Source organism: Portunus trituberculatus, chromosome 39 (genome assembly GCF_017591435.1).
Source record: "Portunus trituberculatus isolate SZX2019 chromosome 39, ASM1759143v1, whole genome shotgun sequence".
NCBI lineage: Eukaryota > Metazoa > Arthropoda > Malacostraca > Decapoda > Portunidae > Portunus > Portunus trituberculatus.
In genome coordinates this window covers 12,427,340-12,451,971 of record NC_059293.1, presented here as the reverse complement: position 1 = coordinate 12,451,971, position 24,632 = coordinate 12,427,340, and the positions used below count along the sequence as shown (strand labels likewise).

Below are 24,632 nucleotides of genomic sequence, written 5' to 3'. Positions count from 1 at the left end.
TTTCAGTTTTTTTTGTGTTTTTGCGTCAGTTTCTTTGCACTTATGTTTCAGTATATTGTGTTCTGTTTCTGCGTCTGTTCTCTCTCTCTCTCTCTCTCTCTCTCTCTCTCTCTCTCTCTCTCTCTCTCTCTCTCTCTCTCTCTCTCTCTCTCTCTCTCTCTCTCTCTCTCTCTCTCTCTCTCTCTCTCTCTCTCTCTCTCTCTCTCTCTCTCTCCCCATAATCACATTCAATTTTAACTTCCCTTACCTTCCGCAACTGCTAATTAACCAGATGTTTCTCTGACTCGACAGGTGAGGGGCGGCGACCTGCATGGAGTCACTAGAACTGTTACCCTTGCCTGAAGAACACTGAGGCTGGTAATTTTTGTGCTGCTGATGCTTAAGATGCAGTGAGACTCAAGGCTCGGACAGGAGACAAAAGCTTATGAAGTGGCGTCTCGCGGGGCTGAGAGAGGACTAAGTGTGGTGATTATATGGTGAAGTGTAAGCTTGCGTTCTTCGTCAGGATGGCTATGAACGTGGTGATCCCGCTGCTCATCCCCCTGGAGGAGAACCTGTATAATTGTGAGTACCTCTTCTATATTTTCTGTTGGTGTGCTCGTTGTGTGTCGCTTTTTTTTTCCTAGAGATATTGTGACTTGGTGTCCTGTGCTACTTACTATGGGTGAAGTTGAGGGAGTTTTTTTTTCTTCTTAGATAAAATTGACTATAGGTGGGAATGAAGTAATGTCATCGCCTAAGTACCTATAGAACACAAACATGAGAACAGATAGGTAGCAATGTACTAGAGGCAGTATCTACATAAATGGCCACATAAATAGTCACATAAGAGGACAGACAGGCATCAGTAAAGTCAGACAGTACCTAAATAGCTGTAGAACACACAGGAAAGGACAGCTTGATAACAGTGAAGTCAAACATTACCGTAAAATTAAATAAGTCAAGAAAACATACATGAGGGTAGACAGACAGCAATGAGTTAAACAGTACCTAAATAGCTTTAGAACACACACAAGGGGACAAACGGTGAAATATGATACGAGAACACACAGGTAGGCATAGGACTCCCATGGCCACCCAGGCACAGGCGATAGCGATGGTTTATGCAGAGACTTATCAAGAGCAGAGGTATCTAATGGTTGGTTAAACAGCAATTACCATTTGTCATTAATAAAGCGGTACCACTATTAATTCAGGCTGCTGAGAGCTTCCTGCCTCAACGCCCCACGGGAACGGTAAGCATTGGGTTGTTTTGTGTACTGTGTATTGAAGAAATTAGTCAGTATGGAAGAAAATAAACATGTAACTTGTCGCTATTAATGTAGGTGTCAAGAAAACTGCTCAAAGTATAAGAAATTGAGGTTTAAAAGTATGCAATTTACATGCCGCTTCTAAAAAGTTATTAGTTAAAGTATTAAGATGAATTGGTTAGTTTAATTCCGGAGATATTATGATTTTCCTCTTTCAAAACAATTCGAGCTTTAACAAATTATTAGAATAAAATGAAACAGGCAAAGATTCCCGGAGTTTATCATATACACACCTAACACTACAGACTATCTGAATGGCCAAAAATAATACAAAACTAATGAAAATATGAAAAATGAAGGAAATTCGCCAGCCATGGAATATAACAGCTATACAAACTCGGTAGTCAAGCAGAGAGGAGCAGCAGGGTATAATAATGAGCCAGCCATTTCTCAGAGCATTGCAGGCTGCCCCGCACACTGCCATCATAACTCCGGGAGACTCGCTAAGTAGGGCAGAGCAGTTCAGTTCATCCTCTCTGCTCCAATCCTTACTCTTTTGTCCAAGTATAGGAAGCATAACCGAGAATTACACCAGGAAGATTCTCATGGCTGTCCATCGCAACTTGACTGCAAAAAGTGAATGTTGTAATCGAGAAAAAAAGATGCAACAAGAATGAATAAATGAGAAGGAAGTAAGAAGTGGAAAAATAAATAGAAGTAGAAAGAGACAAGAATAAGAGAACCTAAATGGAGACTAAGTAGGTCAGAGTAATTCAATTCACCTTATGTGCCTGACGAAATAGGAAACATAGCCAAGGAACACACTGGAAGGATTCTAAAGGGTGTACATCACGAACCGTATTAAAACTGTGAAAAAACACCTTCATGGAGTCAAAGTAAGCCGAGGATGTTCAGTTCCTCCTCTGCTCCAATCTTTAATCTTTTATAGAGACAGGAAGTATAACCAAGGATTGCACTGGAAAATTATCACGGTTGTCTATTATAAACTGGGTATAAAAAACTGTGAGAAAGAAAGCATCAATTTTGACACACTGAGTAGTAGGTTAGAGCAGTTCAGTTCATCAAGTGCTTTCTTTAATCGTAACTCTTTTGTCGAGCTAGGAAACATGCCTAGAATCACAGTGGTAGAATTCTCACGCGGCTGTCCATCACTGAGTACAAAAGAACTGAGAGACAAAGAACGTGAGTGGTAGCAACGGCAACAGAGTATGTGTGGGAGCAAGTGAGTGGTGTACGTGTAGTAAAGTGCATGGCGTTAGTAAAAGAAAAAAGAGAAAAGAAACACTAGACGGCTCAATCAGTCAGGCAGGAAAACAAAGGACCCAGGACTTAGTGTTACGACGAACACTGGAAAAGGAGGAAAAGTTAATGTGTGCTTCAATCAATGCTCAGGTGTACGGGGTGGTTCAGGTTCAGTTGCAGGGGAGGGGAGGCAATGGGAGGGGGGAGACTCATAAACTGCAAGTGGGGAGCAACTGGGCTTGTCGGTGGCAGCTTGGCGGGGGAAAGGAAGGGGCGGTGACGGGAGGTCTTTGGCATGAAGCGACGCCCTTCGGCCCTCATGTTCTCGCCTTCCCTGCTGGTAATTAAACACTGTGGGGTGCGTGTAGCGAAGCAGACTCGGGAATTATGAACCCAATGGGAAATACTCAGTGTAAAGGACAGCGTCAGTGAGTTACTTTGAGAGGCCTGGTGCGGTTTGGCAAACACAAGCTGCCGAGGGAATACCAACCGTGTGTGTGTGCGAGCCAGTGATGTTAAAGCTCTTCATAATTTATGTATTGTGTGTGGACCTTTTAAATACCAGAGAGATGTTTTCTTTTCTTTCGTGTTCGTGAGAAAGAGGCTTGCACATACTTCAAACACGAGGAAAAGCCTGCTTGATTTATGTCTCGCTAAAAGTTCTGTAAGAGTTCCTAATACGTTAAGTGTTGGCCGAAATATGCACTGCTTCTTTCAGCCTCTCTTTTATTACCTGAATGCCGTACCTGTCTGAGTAATTAACGTCCTTCCCCCCCCTCCTCTCCGTTCACGTAACCTTGTTCTACTATCCCTTTTTCTATTGGACTGAAAAATACACATTGCTAAAGGCTAAAAGAAGATTATGGAAAGGCCAATTAAATGCAGCTTCCTTCTCCCCGCTCAGTTTGAGAAATAAAAATAACATACTGACCTCGGCCAATAAATAAACTAGATGCTCAGGCTAAAACTCCTGAGTCTTTGTGAAAATCCATTTGAAATAATTTACAGTAAGGTGAATTAAAGTGCCCACCTGCCCGCTTACCTTGCCTGGTGCTTACCTGCCTCCCTGCCTACTTGCTTGCTGATTTATCCTGTCCGCCTACCTGCTTGCTTGCTGACTTACCTGCCTGCCTGCCTACCTGCTTGCTGACTTACCTGCCTGCCTGCCTACCTGTTTGATGACTTACCTGCCTGCCTGCTTGCTGACTTACCTGCCTGCCTGCCTACTTGCTTGCTGACTTACCTGCTTGCCTGCCTACCTGCTTGCTGACTTACCTGCCTGCCTACCTGCTTGCTGACTTACCTGCCTGCCTGTCGACCTGCTTGCCGACTTATATGCTTGCTTGTCTATCTGTGTGCCTATTTATTTCCTTCTCTGCCTACCTTCTTGTCTATTCTTTATCTGTATGCCTAGTGTTTATCTGCTTACTTCCCTTCTTCCCTACGTGCCTATTCGTCTACCTGCTTGCTTGTTTATTTGCCTGTTTACCGTCTGCCCCCATATCTACCAACCTAATGCTTACTTGACTATCTATCTGCTTTTTTCCTACCTTACATCCACCTGGTACCAACACTGCATCATTCTCCAAGGTTCAGACCACATTAAGACTTCTCACACTCTAACATTACCCGATTCACTACCAGTACTCGTGCAAAAGCTGTCACCTCAACAATGTCCTTCGTTTCAGTAGCATTCTGCCTCGTAGTGGTGACGGGTGCAAGTCCATCAGTCAATCAAATTCGCTTATTTATGTGATAGTTGTTCCGCTTCGTATGAAACGTCGCGTCTGTTGGTGAAGGGAAGAAAGATGCTGTGATATGACATGATTGTGACTCGTTGTGTAGCAGCTAAACCACCAGTCGTACATTTCTGTTCACGTCAGTCATGGGGTGTAGTGTTCTCTGCCTGACACGATTTTGAGTAGTAGTTGATTAGGAGTGATAAATTCTACTAATGATTCAAGGCTACAAATGAGAGGCTGAGGATTGAGTAGTTCTGGATAATGTTCTCTGGCTGACACGTTATTGAAAAGCAGTCGATTAGAATTTATTAAGTATAGCAGTTTTGACAATAGAAAGGGGAGTCCTAGTCCTGTGGCTGCCGGAAAGAAGGAAGAGGAGAGAAGAATGATCGATTAGCAGTGAATAAGTACAGAGTTTTCTCAACACTAGAGAAGGTCAAGAGCTGTGTTGCTTTGTGTGTTTGTTAGATTTTTGACGAAGAAAAAAGAGGAGAGGAAAAATGATGATTAAGTGCAGTAGATCTCCAATATAAGAAAACGACGTCCAAGGATTACTCTGTTCCGTGCATTTGTCAGATTTTGAACAAAGATACGAGGAGGAAGAGGTAAAAACATATCTCTGGAACCCATGAACTCATAAGTCAAATGATTAGGACCACAAAGGGAGAAACACCATAGATAGAGCCTGGCCAGGATGACTGATGGAAACCGATACGCCTCGAAAACCCTGTAGTAACGTGCGTCGAAAAGCTATCAGAGGAATTGAAGAAAGGGAGAAGTAAAAAAACAAGATCATTAACTCCCATCACACCTTGGGGAAATGTTGGCATCAGAGCTTCCTTTTTCCCGCTATCATTCCTCACACTTGGAAGTCTGCCAGTGTTATCAAAGTGCTGCTGAAGAAAGGCGGGAACGAGGCAAAGAAAAGGCCAGACTGATGTTTAATTCAGTGGTGGAAGGGAAGAGTGTTGAAACCTTAATTAAAGACATGATAGTGAACCACCTGGAAAGAAAACCTCTAATTACGAACTCACGCCAGGGAATTAAGGTTTTGCAGACGCTCTCCATGAGCTGTAATGACATGTTAATTGAAATGAAACCTTTTTTGTTGTATTAAAGGGAACTAGTTGACGATTATTGAGACATGCACAGACACGCTTCCCGGCAACTGCTAATTAACTGTAACACAATAAGGTAATAGCCTCAGGGACTTCTTGTACATCAGTAGCTCTAGTTAGTGGTGCAAAAATCGGGGGAAAAAGACCCGTTCTCTCTCGTAACTTTTTTTATACAACTTTTTGGAATGGTAGAGAGAACAAAGATATGAGATAAAATAGCACACGATGAAGTAATGATCTAAGGAATTGTTTTATGTATAAGAGATCTGGTCAGTGATAAAGAAAATGGGGGAGAGAGAGACCACTAAAAATACTAATCCATAACGTACTGTACATTTTTTTAGCAATGCCAAATATTAGTAATACGGCTGTACGTAATTCCGTCGCAGAAAAATAAGTGACAGTTGACAACAAGAAGAAATTCATTATAATTAAGATTACCAGCACTACTCAGACAAAAAAATACATATTACATTTGATATATGAGCTGAAATATAACCATACATAATACATCTAAAGGAAAGTGAGTTTGTCAGTGGCTGGATACACCTTATAGTTAAAATTGTAACACTATTCATTTAAAAGTCAATAAATACATTACCACTAATATCCAAGAGACCAGAATAGGACTTGAGCTTCACCTGCGTGCGAGAATATCGTGTTAATTAGTACGGCAAATCCAGGTTAATATTCGTATAAGACAAAAATCCTCCGAGCGGGGAATGAAAGCCAAAGGTAATGAGGAAATTAATTTATCTAAAAAAAACCCTCCTTCTCCCGAGACATCAAAGAATGGAGACGTGATATCTGTCAGTGCGTTAGTGTGATGAGGTGACGCGGCCTCCATCACGTCAGATTATGAGATTTAGTGCGTGATTCCAAGCCGTCACGAGCACAATGGCAGTTTTCATCCCGTCTTGTCAAACTGCGGAATTAATCATCGTTTAATTGGGAATGATTCACCCCTGATACAGTTATTACTACTGGGAGTTTCTGATTGTTTATTTGTGTTATTTTCTTTGGTATGTATTAGTTCAGTCGTCAATGTGTTTATTTTAAATGTACTTTATCCTATGTTTAGAGACTTCTTTATATGTAAGAGGAGAAAACTGGCCATGGGCAACATGAAACGAAAAAAAAAAAAAGGCCCACTTGTCAGTTCCCTTGCAGGTCCGAGAGAGTTAGCCAGAAAAAAGGGATAAATATATTGAAATCTCCTTTTGAATTAAGTGAAGTCATAGGATGTTAGAAATACAGAAGTAGGCAGAGAATTCCGTGGTACAGTGGAACCATGCGTGTCTTGGGGTCCGAGGGGCCTCCAAGCGCACGGGTTCAAATCCTGTCCGAGTGTAGGTTGGGCTTCCTCACTTGGGGCAACGGTTTCCTAGCGGGTGGGCTTTGAGATAGGAGGTACCCCAAAAAGTATCCTCTGTAGCCCATAAATTGCTGTGAAAAGCCCACATGGTATAAATAAAAAAAAAAAAAAAGGTATGAATGATTGTGAGTACTGGTTAATTCTTGCATTAGGGAGTTAGACAGAGTAGGGGTGAGAAGAAGAGTTACAGTTAAGTATCTAATTGGCCTTTTTTGTTTTTTCTCTATAGTTCAATATATAAACAAAATGATACACCAGTTTATTCAAATATCGAAAACAACATTTCTACACAGAACCATCCATATCTTCTTCTTCTTCTTCTTCTTCTTCTTCTTCTTCTTCTTCTTCTTCTTCTTCTTCTTCTTCTTCTTCTTCTTCTTCTTCTTCTTCTTCTTCTTCTTCTTCTTCTTCTTCTTCTTCTTCTTCTTCTTCTCCTCCTTCTCTTTCCTCCTTCTCCTTCTCCTTCTCCTTCTCCTTCTCCTTCTCCTCTCCTTCTCCTCTCCTCCTCCTCCTCCTCCTCCTCCTCCTCCTCCTCCTCCTCCTCCTCCTCCTCCTCCTCCTCCTCCTCCTCCTCCTCCTCCTCCTCCTCCTCCTCCTTTTTATTTTTTTCTTTGCATTTTCGCCATCGTGACTGAGATGCGAACCCGAGGCGGTGTTGTGGAGACTGCGGCGTTCCTCAATTACTGGGAGTCAATCTGAGTGGGGAGGCAAAACCCAATTAAGGCGGCTGTTTTTCGTCAGGCAGGGAGAGGGATGGAGGGATGGGATGGATGGTTGAGGGGATGGAGTGACTGGATGGTTGTCTCGCATCCTTCATTTAGGATAGAAAGAGTGGTTTGTTTTCGATTTAGTCAGATATTTAATCCTGTGTGTGTGTGTGTGTGTGTGTGTGTGTGTGTGTGTGTGTGTGTGTGTGTGTGTGTGTGTGTGTTTCCTTTTCCGTGCTTAGGTATATATCTGTCAACTCATCTATCCCTCAGTCTCCATATTAGCCTTTCATCTCTCTCAATTGGCCCATCTTTCCATTGACGTGTTCATCTTGTTGGTCTCTCTTGTCTTGGCCATGTGGGGACGAATATGTTTGTGTAAGTCTTACCCAGTGCAATTCGTGTCCGTTTTCTTCTTTGCTGCGAGTTCTGAGTCAGAGAAAACGAAAGTCATCATGGTGGACAACAGTATTTTGAAGGATTGGTAGAGAATTAGAGAGTGATTCAATATCTATATAAGAAAAAGGAAATAAATAAAAGATAAATCAAGATGTACCCAAAATTCTACTCATAGCTATGTAAAATTCACACCTTTCTGTCACAATGATTGGGTTTTCATAACCTTAGTTATAGCTATGAGTGAATTAATTACGGCTGGCTTCTGTAGCTACTAGAAATAGCTAAAACGCAAGTCGAAATATACTTTAATTAGAATAGAAAATTATTAGAAAGGTAAAAATACACATTACATGTATTATAATGGCCGTTATGTAATAATTACGCTGTAACTTTTAATAAAGAAATTAGTACCTAAAACAAGGCATGCCGCCATATTGTAGCCTCAAACGTAAACAATGACAAGCAGTCAACACTGGAACGCCACGCGTGTATCACCACAACACCATCAACAACAACATAGACACACCGGGTCCTGCTGCAGCCACCCTAAGAGGACAAGAAAACCTCTTCAGTCTCTAAGCGAGTCTTGCCACTTATTGATGCTGTTTATATAAAGAACTATGGAGGAGTGCATTGTTGGTCTCGAAGCACTGGTCGCACCAAGTCTGTGACAAAGACAATACTACCACGGACTATCTATGTCTATACCTATCATTCAGTGAGTTCAGCATCCCTAGATTCCATTAGAGCGCCTCTCCTCTCACGACATTGGTTTGTTTGGCGCACACACATTTGTTGTTCGGCGATGCTGGCTGATCACACCGCCGCCCTGCTATATCAGCGCACCGAACTTATGGAAATTTCATATCGCTTATGAGAGATTTAGACCGTTTATGAAATATCTATGATGAATATCCGCCATTTTGAAAGCTTATAGCACATTAATAGCCTTATGAATTATTATTATACGTACCGCCCCAGATGACTTAATTGTAGAAGGCATCGTAAGTCCTACAGAGTGTATTGATGTAGGCATGACTTAAGCTGTGAGAGAGAGAGAGAGAGAGAGAGAGAGAGAGAGAGAGAGAGGGACGGAAGGAGAATAGTTTATATTATTCTCTCTCTCTCTCTCTCTCTCTCTCTCTCTCTCTCTCTCTCTCTCTCTCTCTCTCTCTCTCTCTCTCTCTCTCTCTCTCTCTCTCTCCCTCTCCCTCCTTCTCCCACTTTCCCACTCCCCCACTTCCCATCACCTTACCTTGCCCCTCCTTCTCCGCCCCCTCCCCTCTGCCTCTCTTACACTACATTCTCAACAAAAATGCTAATGTCAGAAAAGGGCAGGCATCCCCATTAGCTTGAGTCTCTCCTGCCAACGTTCTTTGTGGAATATGCGAGCGAGCGGAAGAGAAACCAGAGAGAGAGAGAGAGAGAGAGAGAGGGGAGGTGTTGCAGGGAGGGACCGAAGGGATAATCTGTATCATTGGTGGAAAAATTAATACATAAGTGATAAAAGTTATATATTTGCAGCAGAATATGTCTTCTAAGAGATGCCATTTATTTATTTTTCCTGCCAGATTTGAGATACGAAACCTTAAGAGATGTTTTTTTTTCCTTTGGGTTTCATTATTATTATTTTTTTTTTTTTTAGATATATTCAGCTAGAACAGTGGTGGTTTTCAAAATGGTGTTTTCCTGTAATAACTGTATTCGGATTTTGTGATATCGAAAGGAAACTAAATTAGCACACTGGTATTTTTCTTCTAGTATTTTTTTTTTATTTCGTGTCCTAGGAAGTATTATGAGTGAGCTTTCTTTGTTTTATTGTTGTATACTCTTTTTTTTATCCTCTGCCGAACTCCGTGGCTTGTAAAAAAAAACATAAATCAAGATAAAAAAAAGAATCCAGGGAAATGAGAAATGTCACTCCACCGACTTCGAGAAAGACGTGAAAAGAGGAAAGAAAAATAAAAAAGAAAGAAAACAGGGGAAAAAGGAAGGAAGCAAGGAAAGAGGAGAGAAAAAGGGAAAAAAGAATGAAAGAAAAGAAAGAAATGAGAAAAAAGACAGGAAGGAAAAAGGGAAAAAGAAAGAAGGGAGGGAAGCAAACAAGAGAAAGAAAAGATAGAGAGAAAGAAACTAAGCAAGCATAGATTAGAAAAGGAATGAAGAAAAAAAAGGTAGTCAAGGATGAAAGCAAAGAAGCACGGAAGGAAGGAAGAAAAAAAAAAACGAAACATTAAGGGTGAAACAAAAAGAAAGAAAATGGCTAGAACTGTTTCAATCCAAAATCATAATAAAAAATAGAAGAAACTGACCAAGAAAAGAAAGAAAGAAAAAAACGAGATACTTTAACCTCTTCAGTTACCATGACGTGTTTTCATATTCATTGTTTATACTATTTGGCGATTTTACACAGCTTCAGAAACTTATGTGGGGATTGAAATAGTGAAGACTTTAGCCAATAACCTTCTGATCCTTAAACACCCTTCCTAATGTAAATACAATCGTCTAATCGTACCCAAAATTCATGGTAGAAAAAAGTGTCTCAGTATTGAAGGGGTTAATCACATTCTTTTTTTTTTTTTTTTTATTTATGCCATGTCGACTTTTCATGGGAATTTATGGGCTAAAGGGGATACTGTTTGGGGTATCTCCTATCTCAAAAGCCCACCCGCTAGGAAACCATTGCCCCGAGTGAGGAAGCCCAACCTACACTCGGACCGTGGACAGGATTCGAACCCGTGCGCTTGGAGACCCCTCGGACCCCAAAGCATGCATGGCTCCACTGTACCCCTCGCATTCCCGGCAGCTCGTAACGTAGTAATACCGGGGTTGTCACTGGGATGATTCGCCACATGACCACAGCACACCAGGCAGCCACAGCACAGCGACGCAACCTGAGCTAAGTGAGGAGGTATTGAATATTTCCTAACGTGAAGGTGATTACTATTTCATGACATTACGAGAGTTTGAGTGCGGGTGCTTTTTGTGGGAGGAACTTGTATTTTTATTTCTCTCTCTCTCTCTCTCTCTCTCTCTCTCTCTCTCTCTCTCTCTCTCTCTCTCTCTCTCTCTCTCTCTCTCTCTCTCCCTCCTGTTCTCCCTTACTTGCCCCTCTCCATGAATTTCTCGGTCTCCAGTCTCTTATCTCTGTTTCTATTCTCCGCACCGTTCTCGCTGTTCTTCCTCTGTTATGTTCCACTGTTCCTGGTTCTTCCCTGATATCATATTCTTCTCTCCAAGCATTGCATCCCTCCACTTCCCCCCTGGCACATCAGTGGGTCTTTTTGTGTCACTATTTTTGCTTCCCCTGGTTAGTTTCCCTCTCAAAGAACGAAAAACCTATTCTCAGTGTTTTGTCTCGTCACTTTTCCCTTCTCTTTCTCTCACTGTTCCTTCCTATCCTTTCCCTCCGTTCCACCTGACTTTTCTTCTTCACTATTCTGTCATCTTCAGTCTTCCATCCTCTACCACCAACTTCCCTCCACTTTCTCCTCTCTGTTCCCCTTGCATTCCATTCCTCCCAATCCCTCCTGCCATTCCCTTCTCTATTTCCCTCCACGATATCCCTCTTTACCACCACCACCACCACTACCACCTTTCCCTTCTCTCCCATCTCTCTCCTCCCCCCCATTCCTCCCCTCCCTCGTTCCCTCTGACACCAACTCATAACTTTCATCTCAAAAGCAATGCGGAACTAGTTATGGGAGAATACATTCCCTCAAAAATATGATGCCGAGTGTAATTTTAGGCAGCAATAACCATGCAAATATTATTGGAAAGGAATATCCGTCTCAGCAGGAATTGGAAAATCAGTAATAATATCTTTGGGAGTTCAGAAGTCGTGTGGATGCGTCAAGATTTACTGTTTGGTTTTATGAAAGCTGACCGTGCTGACTCGTGACGTAGAGAGAGAGAGAGAGAGAGAGAGAGAGAGAGAGAGAGAGAGAGAGAGAGAGAGAGAGAGAGAGAGAGAGAGAGAGAGAGAGAGAGAGAGAGACTGACTGACAGACTAACTAAGGAAAAAGACAAAAGTTAAATAAAAACCTTATGATGTGCACTCCATCACTCCTCACTTCAAGGGAAAAAAGAAAGCCAGGCTCAGGTGTTGACAAGCTCTCCTGCCGCTGCCCTCCTGCTCTTCCTTGCCATGAGAAATGCACAGAGGTGCCTTGCCTCTCATTTGTGGGGCTCTGAAGGTTCCTGAAGCCACTGCGAGAGGAAATATGATCTTATAATGTAGATTTACGATATTGATGTCGCATGTTTTTTTTTTTTTTTTACCTTTCGTTTGGTGAGTAGAATATGTGTTTTAGTTGTGTAAGAAAGAAATGTGGAAAATTATAATGATAAGATGTGAAGTAGATGAAATAGAAGTGATTAAGTAATTGTATAAAAAGTGAATGTGAAAAATTATGATGCGGTGATGTGAATTAGCTGAAATTGAATTGTTTTTAAGATGTATAAAAGAGAATGTGAAAATTAATGATGTTGTGATGTGAAGCAGATACGAAGACGTGGAAATATGGAAATAGAAAATTAGATAGATAAATAGAGAAAAACAACAATGAATCATGTGTTTTTTGGGTGTTGGTAGTGAACTAAATAATCTACAAAAAAGGACACGATAACCTAGACTGTATTTGCTTGAGAATTAAAGCGTTGGGCTGACTCATATCGTTGTGTGCTGATAATAAGTGTTACCTGCTGACAGAAACCATTACCTGTTGATTAATTACGGTGCTTTTACAACAGAAATCCGTGTTTATTGATTGAAAAATACACCTGTTGATCGGAAATTACTGCCTTTTGAAAATTAGATCTTGCTTAATGAAAGAAAAGAAAATGAAAAGATTGGTTTGGATTATTGTACTGACGTGTGTGTGTGTGTGTGTGTGTGTGTGTGTGTGTGTGTGTGTGTGTGTGTGTGTGTGTGTGTGTGTGTGTATCCCAGAACGCTGTGTCACTCTTCCTCGTGTGTGTAATCCGAACTAACCTCACTCGCGTGGACAAAACCGTTGTAATAACCAGACTTTTTAGGCCAGACTGTCGATATTGGCTTGTGAATAGTCCAGTCTCTCTCTCTCTCTCTCTCTCTCTCTCTCTCTCTCTCTCTCTCTCTCTCTCTCTCTCTCTCTCTCTCTCTCTCTCTCTCTCTCTCTCTCATTCAAACCACTTCTTTCTCAGACCTTATTATGAAACAGAACGCAATGTTTCCACGCAGAATTAGTAGCGGCCTTTGTAGTTCTGAACTCGACTGTAACACTTGGCGAGGCTCCAGCGTGGCCCAGTAAACCATGCCAGTCCCTCCCGCCCTGTGTACCCTTAATGTCCCTGCAGCGAAACACCAATATTAATACCGTTGTTTACCGCCAGATGGCTTAGACTAAGCTTAAATGGCCGCTTATTTGTAAAGCCTGGCTCTTATTTATTTTTTTTTTTTTTATATATATAAGTTTATTAATATGGATGATTTTGTGGGTATCAATATATCGAAAGGATTGAGTTTATATATTTAGCTTAGAAATGTTTGTTGTGGCATGTTGATTTGATTGCGGAAGTTAAGCAGAACTAACTTTCCCAGTGCGTGTTTCCTTGGCTTGTCTTGTTCGTATGTAAAATATGTTGGTGATGTGTGTGTGTGTGTGTGTGTGTGTGTGTGTGTGTGTGTGTGTGTGTGTGTGTGTGTGTGTGTGTGTGTGTGTGTGTGTGTGTGTGTGTGTGTGTGTGTGTAGGACCGTTACCATGAAAACTATACATTATTTAGTATAGAAAATTCACCAAACCCTGTAAAACATTCAATAAAGAGAATTCCTGCTCTCCACGAAAGAATAAATAAAAGGTTACAATTTGTTTAGCTATTGCAGTTATCCGCGTGTATTTAGTAGTGTTGTAATTATTCAAAATAAACCAAATTCGAAACCGAAATCAGGCAGAAAGATTTATTTCGTTCATCCTCCAACAAAAGATAAATAAATAAAGTTTTCACTCAATCTAGATACGCTTTTTTATAAATACACATTAAGATTTTTTTCAGTAGTTTAAAGGCAACCCAAAAACAGAATCAGAGAGAGAGAGAGAGAGAGATTAGACAGTTCATACTTAATACGTGTTTCTGGAAAAGCTAATGCATTTTTTATTGTTTTGAGATTTGAGCTTCAGTGCTTCACCATTACAACCGAACTCTTTCTCATATCCTCTTTACGGTCTCCAGAGTTCGAGGCTGAGGAAGTGTAACGCTGGTGTTTTCCTCGTGTCTGTGTCTTGAGTAACTTTAGTCAGCGAGCGTGTGGTCTCTTGGGGTTTTAACCACTTATTCTTAACCATTTCATTACTGTGTTGTGCTATTTGAACTCTTACTTTGAATGCCACGAGTATGTTCGATTAAGTTTAGGTTATATATATTTCAGTAATTTAACCCCTTCAATTCCATAACGCGGTTTCATTATTCATTCTGCTTACTATTTGGTGATTCTATACAGCTTCAGAAACCTATGTGTGGGGGTTAAAATAGTGAAGACTGGCAATTAATCTTCTGACCTCCATAGACCCTTCCTAATGTCAATAAAATCGTCTGATCACTCCCAAAACTCAGGGTAAAAATGCGTCCCAATACTGAAGGAGTTAGGACAGTAATTCCCTTGTATTTTAATCTCATGTTCTTAATTCATCCTTTCATTGTTGCACCAATAATTCAAGTTCTTTATTTATCATTCCGGTATCAAAGCTAGTGCATTGTACGTGCTTTTTTTCGTTATATATATTAAGTTAACGTATCTACAATTCCAGGTTTCAAATTCATATTCTTAACCCTTTCACCACTGCCGTATCACTCTGGAACCTCTTCATGCAGAGAGAAGGTTTAAGATAAGGGTGTTTTTCTTCTGTAATCAGTGGAATGGGATTATGTTCAGTAACTCAAACTAGCCATTGTGTCGTGTCTTATTATCTAACCTTGTATTTTCATTTTTTTTCTATTGTTTTGGCATTACTTAAACTGTTTACTCTTCATGCCACAGAAAAGTTTGATTAAGTTCAGGATGTTTTCGTAATGAAGGGGATTGAGCTATCTACATATTTAGAATTCTAAGCTCATATTCATAACCCTTTCATTACTGCGGCATTACTTGAACTTTTTAATCTCCATGCCGCGAGGGAATTTTATCAAGATTGGATTTTTTTTTTTTTTTCTTTTTCGTAATCATGGAGATTGAAATTATTTGTATTTGCTCGGCTTCCGCCTTCATATTCTTTTTATTTGCTCTATACAAATTAATATAGGTTAGGCTTATGAAGTTTTGATATTGACTGCAGTGATGAATTAGTTGAATACGTTACTCTTTCATCAGGAATGTTTTCAAAGACCACATACATAATTAATCGATTTTCTCATTATTTTTTTCATTTACAATGCGAAACCTTTTATTAAACTATCGTTAAAACCTTAAAAAACACATCTGGATAGCCCAATAACTTCCACTAGAGATGGTTATTGATATTTTTCCATTAGTGATGCAAAAGCCTGTCCTAGATTATCACTAAAACCAGAAAATACCTTGAAATTCAATACGGCTTCCTCTAGCGATTGAAATATAGCAGATAATGCACAGAAACGTTCGTAAATAAGGATATTGGTCTCGCCAGTTTAACTAAGAACCATATTCTGAAACACTTCTGTACTCCACCTCCGCTACATTCAAAAGGTTCTCTCTTGTTAAAGTTACACGGGTTTTTAAGATTTTTTTTTTTTTTTTTTTACGGTTCTAGTGACAGATTAAGATTCTACATATTTAAAAAAGGTAACTACTCTTAGAAACGCGACTGATCATCTCTGTGTCTTTGAAAATGATTATGGTGAGAGCAAAGCGTCTCTGAACACTGGCCTGCTGCGCCTCGTCCCGCCTGACAGATGGCGCTCCATTCACACATCACCGTCCGTGGTAAGTAGGACGCTGAGAGATGCATAGAGTAACTTTCCCCGCTAATGAAGAACTTCCATCAACGTCACTGGGCCGTCCTGTCTTTGAAGTCTGGCTGTTATCTTGTCTTATTGTCTTATGAGTTAAGTTGAAACACAAAGTACATTCACACACACACACACACACACACACACACACACACACACACACACACACACACACACACACACACACACACACACACACACACACACACACCGGCCGGGTGGAGATATTTGGGTGTGTCTCCTTTCACGTGTAGCCCCTGTTCACCTAGCAGTGAGTAGGTACGGGATGTAAATCGAGGAGTTGTGACCTTGTTGTCCCGGTGTGTGGTGTGTGCCTGGTCTCAGCCCTATCCGAAGATCGGAAATAATGAGCTCTGAGCTCGTTCCGTAGGGTAACGTCTGGCTGTCTCGTCAGAGACTGCAGCAGACACACACACACACACACACACACACACACCGGGTGGAGATATTTGGGTGTGTCTCCTTTCACGTGTAGCCCCTGTTCACCTAGCAGTGAGTAGGTACGGGATGTAAATCGAGGAGTTGTGACCTTGTTGTCCCGGTGTGTGGTGTGTGCCTGGTCTCAGCCCTATCCGAAGATCGGAAATAATGAGCTCTGAGCTCGTTCCGTAGGGTAACGTCTGGCTGTCTCGTCAGAGACTGCAGCAGATCAAACAGTGAAACACACACACACACACACACACATACACACACACACACACACACACACAAGTCTGTCTCCATTCTGTTGTGTAATGAAATTAGGGAATAGTTATATGAATCAACGCGTGTACCATTAGATAAGTGTATAAGTAGAGAGAGAGGTACGTAGATTATGCATAAATGTTAATAAAAGATTACATAGAAAAATGTGTGGTCGGATTACATACAAAGATTATTATTGTTCTATTCATATATTACACTGTGAGATTATTTGATTTTGTTATTAACATCCGAGAGAGAGAGAGAGAGAGAGAGAGAGAGAGAGAGAGAGAGTTCTTCATTCTTTCCATACCTACGTAATAACTTACATGGAAAAACCAGAGCGCAAGCGAAAGTGGAAGGGATGTACATATATACTCATAAGTTTCCAAACAAAAATCGTGGCTTTTCAAGGCAACTAATCTGAATTCAAAATATTGCGAAGCGACCCGACAAACTCAATCCTTCCTCCTGCCACTCACATTTTTACCTCCTCAGTTTGGGAGACACGGACGGAAAAAAAAAGAGAAAATATACGTATCCCTTCACCATCTTTCCTCGACTCTCGGTTATATATTGAAAAAAAGCCCACCACCACCACCACCACCACCACCACCACAGTCATCATCCGTCTTTCCACTACACGAAGGGTTCTCTGGCTTCATTTCATTGCATCAGGAGCGTCATTTAGTTCCGAGTCTCGCTGTATCCATGACCTCCACTTCTGCCTTCTTCCTCCCCACCTAATTCTTAGTCGAGTTTAGATTAGTGTTGCTGGTCAGAGATTGTAAGAGTAATAATCCTTGAGCTTTCTTATCCATTTCAATGCGATACGAAACAATTAGTAGCACCAGAAGGAATGGATGAGATCGTATGTTTTTGTGTTTTTTTTTTTATGTAAGAGGAAAAGATGGCCAAGGGCAACATGAAACGAAAAAAAAGGTTCATTAAGTTATCAGTCGCCTTGAAGAGTGAGTTAGCAAGAAAAAGGATAAATGTCTTGAAACCTCCCTCTTAAATGAAGTGAAGTCATAGGAATTCAGAAATACAGAAGCAGGTAGGGAGTTCCAGAGTTTACCAGAGAAAGGTACAGTGTGACAGAGTATAGGGGTGAAAGGAAAGATAATGAAAAGAATAGATTTTGCAATTTTTACACAGTTCAAAAATTGGAGGCGGCTGTAGATCAAGTAAAGGTGTCTTAGAGTGATTAGTAATTAAGGAAAGATGTACCAAACAACTGTCAAATGGCCAGGTACAATATATTCATGATAGCAGGTACAGGATAGGATTCATGCAGTAAACTAGTGTATGCTGTCGGATTTTTCTGAAATATGTGGCCAGGTCTTTGTGTTTTGTATAGTTTCCTAGCACAGTTTGATTGAGTAACAGGGAGATCAGGTTGCTAAGAAAATAATAAGATAATGAATTTAAAGTGTAAGCTGAATCACCTTGAAAGATGCCGTTTGATGGGATTCGAGTTAAGTAAGTTACAGTGTAAATTTGAACACTAACGGGTTTTATTTGAGCTAACGGAACAGCTGACGCAAATATTTTACAGAAACCAATTGTCTGTGTTGATATTTCCACATGAAAAAGAAAACACATATGAGAGAGTAAACAGAGACGTGACTTTGTAGCGTAAACTTAAACAAAACAAAATAAAACCAAATAATATCTAGTGAATAAAAACGTTCGTGTGTGAAGTAGATGTTAGAGAAATCGGACGTCTTTCATTTAGGAGTCTTCAGTAGTGTGTAATTGCATCGTCAGGAGCTAAACTTGATCCTAAGGACTTGGATTCCCCTGCACCGGATTAACTCGTGTTGACGCCAGGACTCCTTAGTGAATCATGATGTGTCAGCAGGTGTGCCTCTGCTGATCCGGGGGCGGTACTGGGAAATACTGCTGGGCCGCCTACTGACAAAGGAGAGTGTGAGAGATTGTGACACCGACTTAATCTGCGTGGATGTCTGTCTGTGTGTGTGTGTGTGTGTGTGTGTGTGTGTGTGTGTGTGTGTGTGTGTGTGTGTGTGTGTGTGTGTGTGTGTGTGTGTGTGTGTGGAGGAGTGTGCGGCTGTCTGGGTAGGTGTGTGTGGGAAGATGTTTGAGTGTGGGTGGGTTATAGGAACACACACACGCATGCACACAACCACACGCACACATGATATTTATGGACGCCCTCCCCAGCTCACTTCCTCCCACCACGCTTTAGAGCAATTTCCAGAAGCTTTTATCAAATCCTGCAAAAAAGTAATAAATAAATAACTCACCTTTTCCCTCCAGCATTTTATCTCCAAACGAAACAAGCTCTCGGAAACGATCTTAATCTTTTTTTTTTTAGCAATACTTTTCCCTCTCCGTGACCCGAGGAGGACTTAATAGCAACGTGGAAGGCGGCGGGGCAAAAATTCAGAAGCCTCCTTAGAGTTTATTACGGACGAAATTATGCACGAAAGCATCCAATTAATCGTGATCAATGAAAGACCTCTCCTCGGGGCCTGTCTGTGATGAGCCTCGGCCTGCCCCTGACGGCCCTGACCTGGCTAGAAGGTGAGTCTTGTCTCCCTCGCCACCTCTCTCCCGCCTCCCTCCCCTCCCTCACACTTCAGGCAAACTGCATAATGGTGGTGGTGGTGATGGTGGTGGTAATATTGGCGATACAGTAATTACTCATGAGATTTTACTCCATATTCTTTACTTTGCCCTCTCATCACTAAAACAGAAGAACATAAGAAAATGGTTTAAGCTGCAAGAAACCTTCACGCCAGCACGTCCCACTAACTTCTATTTTGAAATCTTAAACACCCTTGAAGATTCCTATATCGGATTTTGTTCATATTCTTTACTTTGCCTCTTTCATTACAATTTACCAAGGACACACAGATGATTATTCGGTTTAATCTATATATTTTTCGCTTTGATAATGTAGAATCCTTGTCCTCTAGAACCTGAAAACTTCCTTGAGACTTTCGCAGCAGCATATTGAAAGTAGTGAAGAGATAGGGCATTAATGATTTCAACAGCATGCCCTTCCTGCTAGATTAGGAAGATTGTCAAGAGTATTTATCCCATGCTAATATAGAAACCATTTTAATATACCACTAGAAGCATGAAACCTCCTCAGAAAATTCTATAACTTCCACCAGAGAGTGTTGAAACCTTTGGAAATAGAATTATGTGAGTCCTTTCCCTTTGATAACGTAAAAACTACCCGAAAAAACCACCAAAAAATCATAAGCACTCCATTAAATACTTCTTTAATTTACACTATAACCAGGTGAATGCTATAGGGATGAAGCGTCAAAGATTTTCAGAATACGGCACCACAAGCGAATCAGGTCCAGATATTGCTGCCTTTCTTTTTTCTTTTCTTTTTTCATCTCGTCAGATTTACCCCACACGGAGCATTTAGGTCAAAAGTTAGCCAGCAAGTCAACACTCAGCACTCGGCGGGAAGGGAATGAGCTACTTAGGCGCAGTGGTCGCCAGGTGCACCACTCCACTTGTCCCACCCACCTTACTGATTGCTCTCTCTCTCTCTCTCTCTCTCTCTCTCTCTCTCTCTCTCTCTCTCTCTCTCTCTCGGTGTTGGTGGTTCTAGTGTGGTGTTGCAGCGAATGCACTGTGGTTGTTCTGGTGTTGATGGTTCCAGTGTGGTGCTTTCAGTGACTGCGGTAGATGTGGTGGTGGTGATGCGGTGCTCGTGGTGTTGATGTGAGCGGTAATGATTATGGTGATGGTGGTGAGGCATGTTATTGGTGATTGTGGTGATGGATGTGATGGTAGGCGTTGTGGTGATGATGATGATGATGATGGCTGGTGGTGTGACTTGAAATCTAAAGACCCGCTTAATCCCTTCAAATTTTCCCTTTACTATGTTTTTTAGACAGTTCTCTTTTATTTCTCGTTTTTTTTTTCTCTGTCTTTTCTTGACTAGAGCTCCTACATAAAAAGATAAGGAAACGATTCTTTGCCACATCGTCCTTTCTCTCTCTCTCTCTCTCTCTCTCTCTCTCTCTCTCTCTCTCTCTCTCTCTCTCTCTCTCTCTCTCATAAAAGGAGAACATTTAGTGCGAACGCTCTTAACAAACAGATTTACACTCTATTATCACATCTCAGGTCTCAAATTTCGTATTACCAGCGCATAAAGTAAGTAGAAATAAGTTTGAACGTGCCGAGGTAATGTGCGGGTGTTGAGAGTACGTGTTTAGTCTTATCAAAGGGACGTAGGTTGTATTAGTACACTTTGGGGTTCGCATTATGTACCGGCACCGTGTGAAGTAAGTAAGAATAACCTCTGATATGTAGACTCTGGAACTCCCTGCCTGCTTCTGTATTTTCATCGACCTATGACCTGAATTCATTAAAGAGAAAGGTTTCATGACATTTATCCTATTCTTCTGGCTAACTCTCTCGATCCTGTTCGGGGACTGACATCTCAGTTGGCCTTTTTTTGTCCAATCGTTTTTGTTCTTCTTGGCTAATTTTCCACTCTTACATAAAAAAGACTCCTCATTAGCGTCTCTGTGTTTAAATCTATTGAACACTTGCCTCTAAAAATCATACACTCCCAAGCTTTAGATTATAGTCACCGTCTAAAATAAGAAGGAAAATCCGTATCCTCTCGTACAAAACCTTCATATTCCTGTGTGTTCTTCTGTGTCGTAAAAATCCACGAAGGTTCGCCGCTAAAACCAGACATTTTCTCCCAACGCACTGAGAATTCCGCATAACTTTTCCTCACGACATTCCGGCGCGAGGCAGAACACGGCGAAGAGAGGGTGTCGCTAAGAAGAGGCAGGGAGCGGGGCTGGGTGTGGGGCGGAGGCTCAGAGCGGCCCAGTCACGGCGGTAGAGTCATGAAGGAAGGTGCGAGGCGCGCTGCTCTTCAGACACAGCACGGCCCACGAAGTCCTATAGCTCTCGACCAAGCGCGGTGATACTTAATAGCGCTGGAAGTGTTGATGATCCGCAGAGGTTCAGGAGGGACTTATCACGTAAAGGAGGCAATACGGAAGTCTTCAAGAGGCGAATATTGGCTCGTAACGGACCTGAAACTTGTAACTTGTGTGTGAGGTGGCGAACTCCGCGTTCTATTTTTTTTTTTTTCCAAGTTATGCGATGTTCGTGGGAGTGTTTTCAGCATCGTACCGTTGTTGTTTGCGTGTATTATTAACCGGCGTGACTGTGTTGATATTCTGCTTGACTTTACGTGTAATTAACTGAACTTTTTAAGTTGAGTGGAATGAAATGGATGTGTGACGTGTAGTGGTGTGTGTGTGTGTGTGTGTGTGTGTGTGTGTGTGTGTGTGTGTGTGATTCACCTCGGTCGCCTGCTGGTCACCCAACCAGTCTTCCCCATTACGGAGCGAGCTCAGAGCTCATAGACCGATCTTCAGGTAGGACTGAGACCACAACACACTCCACACACCGGGAAAGCGAGGCCACAACCCCTCGAGTTACATCCTGTACCTATTTACTGCTAGGTGAACAGGGGCCACACATTAAGAGGCTTGCCCATTTGCCTCGCCGCACCGGGACTCGAACCCGGCCCTCCTGATTGTGAGTCGAGCGTGCTAACCACTACACTTCGCGTGTGTGTGTGTGTGTGTGTGTGTGTGTGTGTGTGTGTGTGACAGGTCGCGGTAGGAGCATCGCCGTACCGTCACGGAAAAATGAATATATAAATATAAACAACGTCCCGTGAAATAAATAAACAAATAAATAAAAAAGAGGAGGGACGCTGAGAGAGAGAGAGAGAGAGAGAGAGAGAGAGAGAGAGAGAGAGAGAGAGATGAACCTCCATTGTCATAAAAAAAAAAAAAAACGAAAAAAAATAACGCATCTGCATTCACTCATGGCCGCTGTAAAAAGAAAACGAATTACTGGAACGTCTCTCCATTTGCATAAATTTACCTGGGCCTCCTGAAATCACCCTCATTAAGGAAGGTAAACAAATATGATTCACACCAGCGAGCCTCCCCAACGAAAAAAAAAAAAAAAGAAAATAATAAGAGTGAAGGGAAGTACAAACCCAACCCTCGGAAAACACAGAAGGGGAGGCAAAAGCAGGAAAAAACGGAAATAGAGGCAATAAGAGGGATAAGTAGGGGGAAAAATAGGGGAAAGTGAGAATAGGTTAGAAAATGTGGGAAAAAAAAGTGTATGTTAGTGGTGGTGATGGTGGTGGGCCCCCCTTCACCGTTAGGCAGACAGACAGACGATAATTGCCAGTTCACTTCTATAGAGGATGATTTAGATTTTAGAGCTGGAATTGGCTGCTTTGTTTAGGAGGGTTGGCGAGGGGTGAGAGAGAGAGAGAGAGAGAGAGAGAGAGAGAGAGAGAGAGAGAGAGAGAGAGAGAGAGATATTGACTTCAAACTTTACCATTTGCATCGTTCTTCGCATCATCATCATTATTTCCATCACTCCTCCTCCTCTTCCTTTTCCTCTTCCTCTCCTTTCTCCTCCTCCTCCTCCTCCTCCTCCTCCTCCTCCTCCTCCTCCTCCTTCTCCTCCTCCTCCTCTGTCATCCTGTCTCTCTTATTAGTAGTCAGAGTAAGAACTCCAAGGTATGTTGCTATTTGTCTTCCTTTGTATATTCCTTTGTATTTCTCCTCACTATTCGACACACATTCCTAGCCTCACCACCACCACCATCACCACCACCACCACCACCACCACCACCACCACCACCACCACCACACTATGAGCACCTTCAATAAGTGGACGTTTCATTCATTACCAATATCACCATTATTATTAGCCTCGAAGACACAGCAAAGAGTTAATGTAAAGAAAACATCATCACAACATCCGTCGCGTGGTGATGTCTGTAGGAGGGATGTTGAACTGAATATTACTTACAATGAGAAGTCAGGAATATTGAAGTTAAAAGTTGTTGTATTAAGGTATTAGGAAATATTTAGATGAAAAGTTATTGCGTCGAGGAATTAAGAAAATTCAAATGAAAAATTGTTGCACTGAAGTATTAATGAATTGCTCGTTGTGAAGAATTTTCGGAAAACGTAGGACGTACTTCCATTTGAACGAAAAAAAAAATATATAGAATGGAATTAACACCTTTCAGGATCTAGCATTTTATTTCTAAGCTGGAAAAAATATATATACTATGTATAGCTTTGAATCTCCAATTATTAAACGTATATTTCATCAAACATTTAAAAGACGGAGAGAGGGAGAGAGAGAGAGAGAGAGAGAGAGAGAGAGAGAGAGAGAGAGAGAGAGAGAGAGAGAGAGAGAGAGAGAGAGAGAGAGAGAGAGAGAGAGAGAGAGAGAGAGAGAGAGAGAGAGATTTAAATGTCTATCCTGTATTTTTTTGTGGTTTTCTCTTTTCTATCTATGGCTGGAAATGTTTCTCGCTTTGCATTTTGTAACTTGTACGTCAAATCAGTAATACAAGGCAATCTTTCCTGTTTCCATCCGTCAGACATGTTACTATTCATTTTTCCTAACTGGGAACAAAATTTACTTCTATTGAAATGTTTTATTCTTTCCTGTAAGCTTGACACATTTGTCATTTCACTTTTCTCTCATAATATAAAGAAAAGCAGACGAATATTTATCTTTTTTTATCGGGCACGTTTTCTATTTCAATTTTTGCAACATGGTATAGTTTTTCTAAATATTTTTTTTTAATTGGCCAAACGGATCATCTTTTTTTTTTTCACTTTTCGTATCACGGTCAAAAGAAAAATATTGAAATTCTTATATTTCTTTTCTCTCAGCCAGACAAGCTACCTATTCCATCTTAACGTGAATCAAAACTCCCCTTTACTGTCCATTTTTCCATCTATTATGGACACGACATGCTCCCTTTTTCATCCATCTTCCCAATATTTGTCCCTAGCGCCGTCAACTTAGTCGCAGCGTAACATGGGGTTTCATGCATACGGAATCTCAAACCAGAACTTTATACTTCCACAGGACTATTCCATTCATCTACAGGTAAAGCTAAATGATACGAGAAACAACAAAAACTGAAGACTAACAGTTCACGTTCAGTTTTAAACAATTGAACGGTGCGAGTGGTGGCGAGATGGTACAGTGTTTGCTGTCTAGATCGTGTGAGTGGTGGCGAGATGGTACTGCG

General features: G+C 41.3%; 1 protein-coding gene across 5 annotated transcripts in view; it reads left to right on the top strand.

The window, feature by feature from the left end:
- The window catches only part of LOC123515594 (putative neural-cadherin 2), a 394,007-nt gene that overhangs the window by 305,131 nt on the left and 64,244 nt on the right, over positions 1–24,632 (top strand). For all 5 annotated transcript variants that reach the window (XM_045274363.1, XM_045274359.1, XM_045274360.1 and 2 more), the window contains one exon: positions 292–564. In XM_045274363.1, coding sequence (XP_045130298.1) covers positions 474–564 — 91 coding nt within the window. In that variant the 5' untranslated portion in view covers positions 292–473. The remainder of the gene's footprint in view (positions 1–291; positions 565–24,632) is intronic.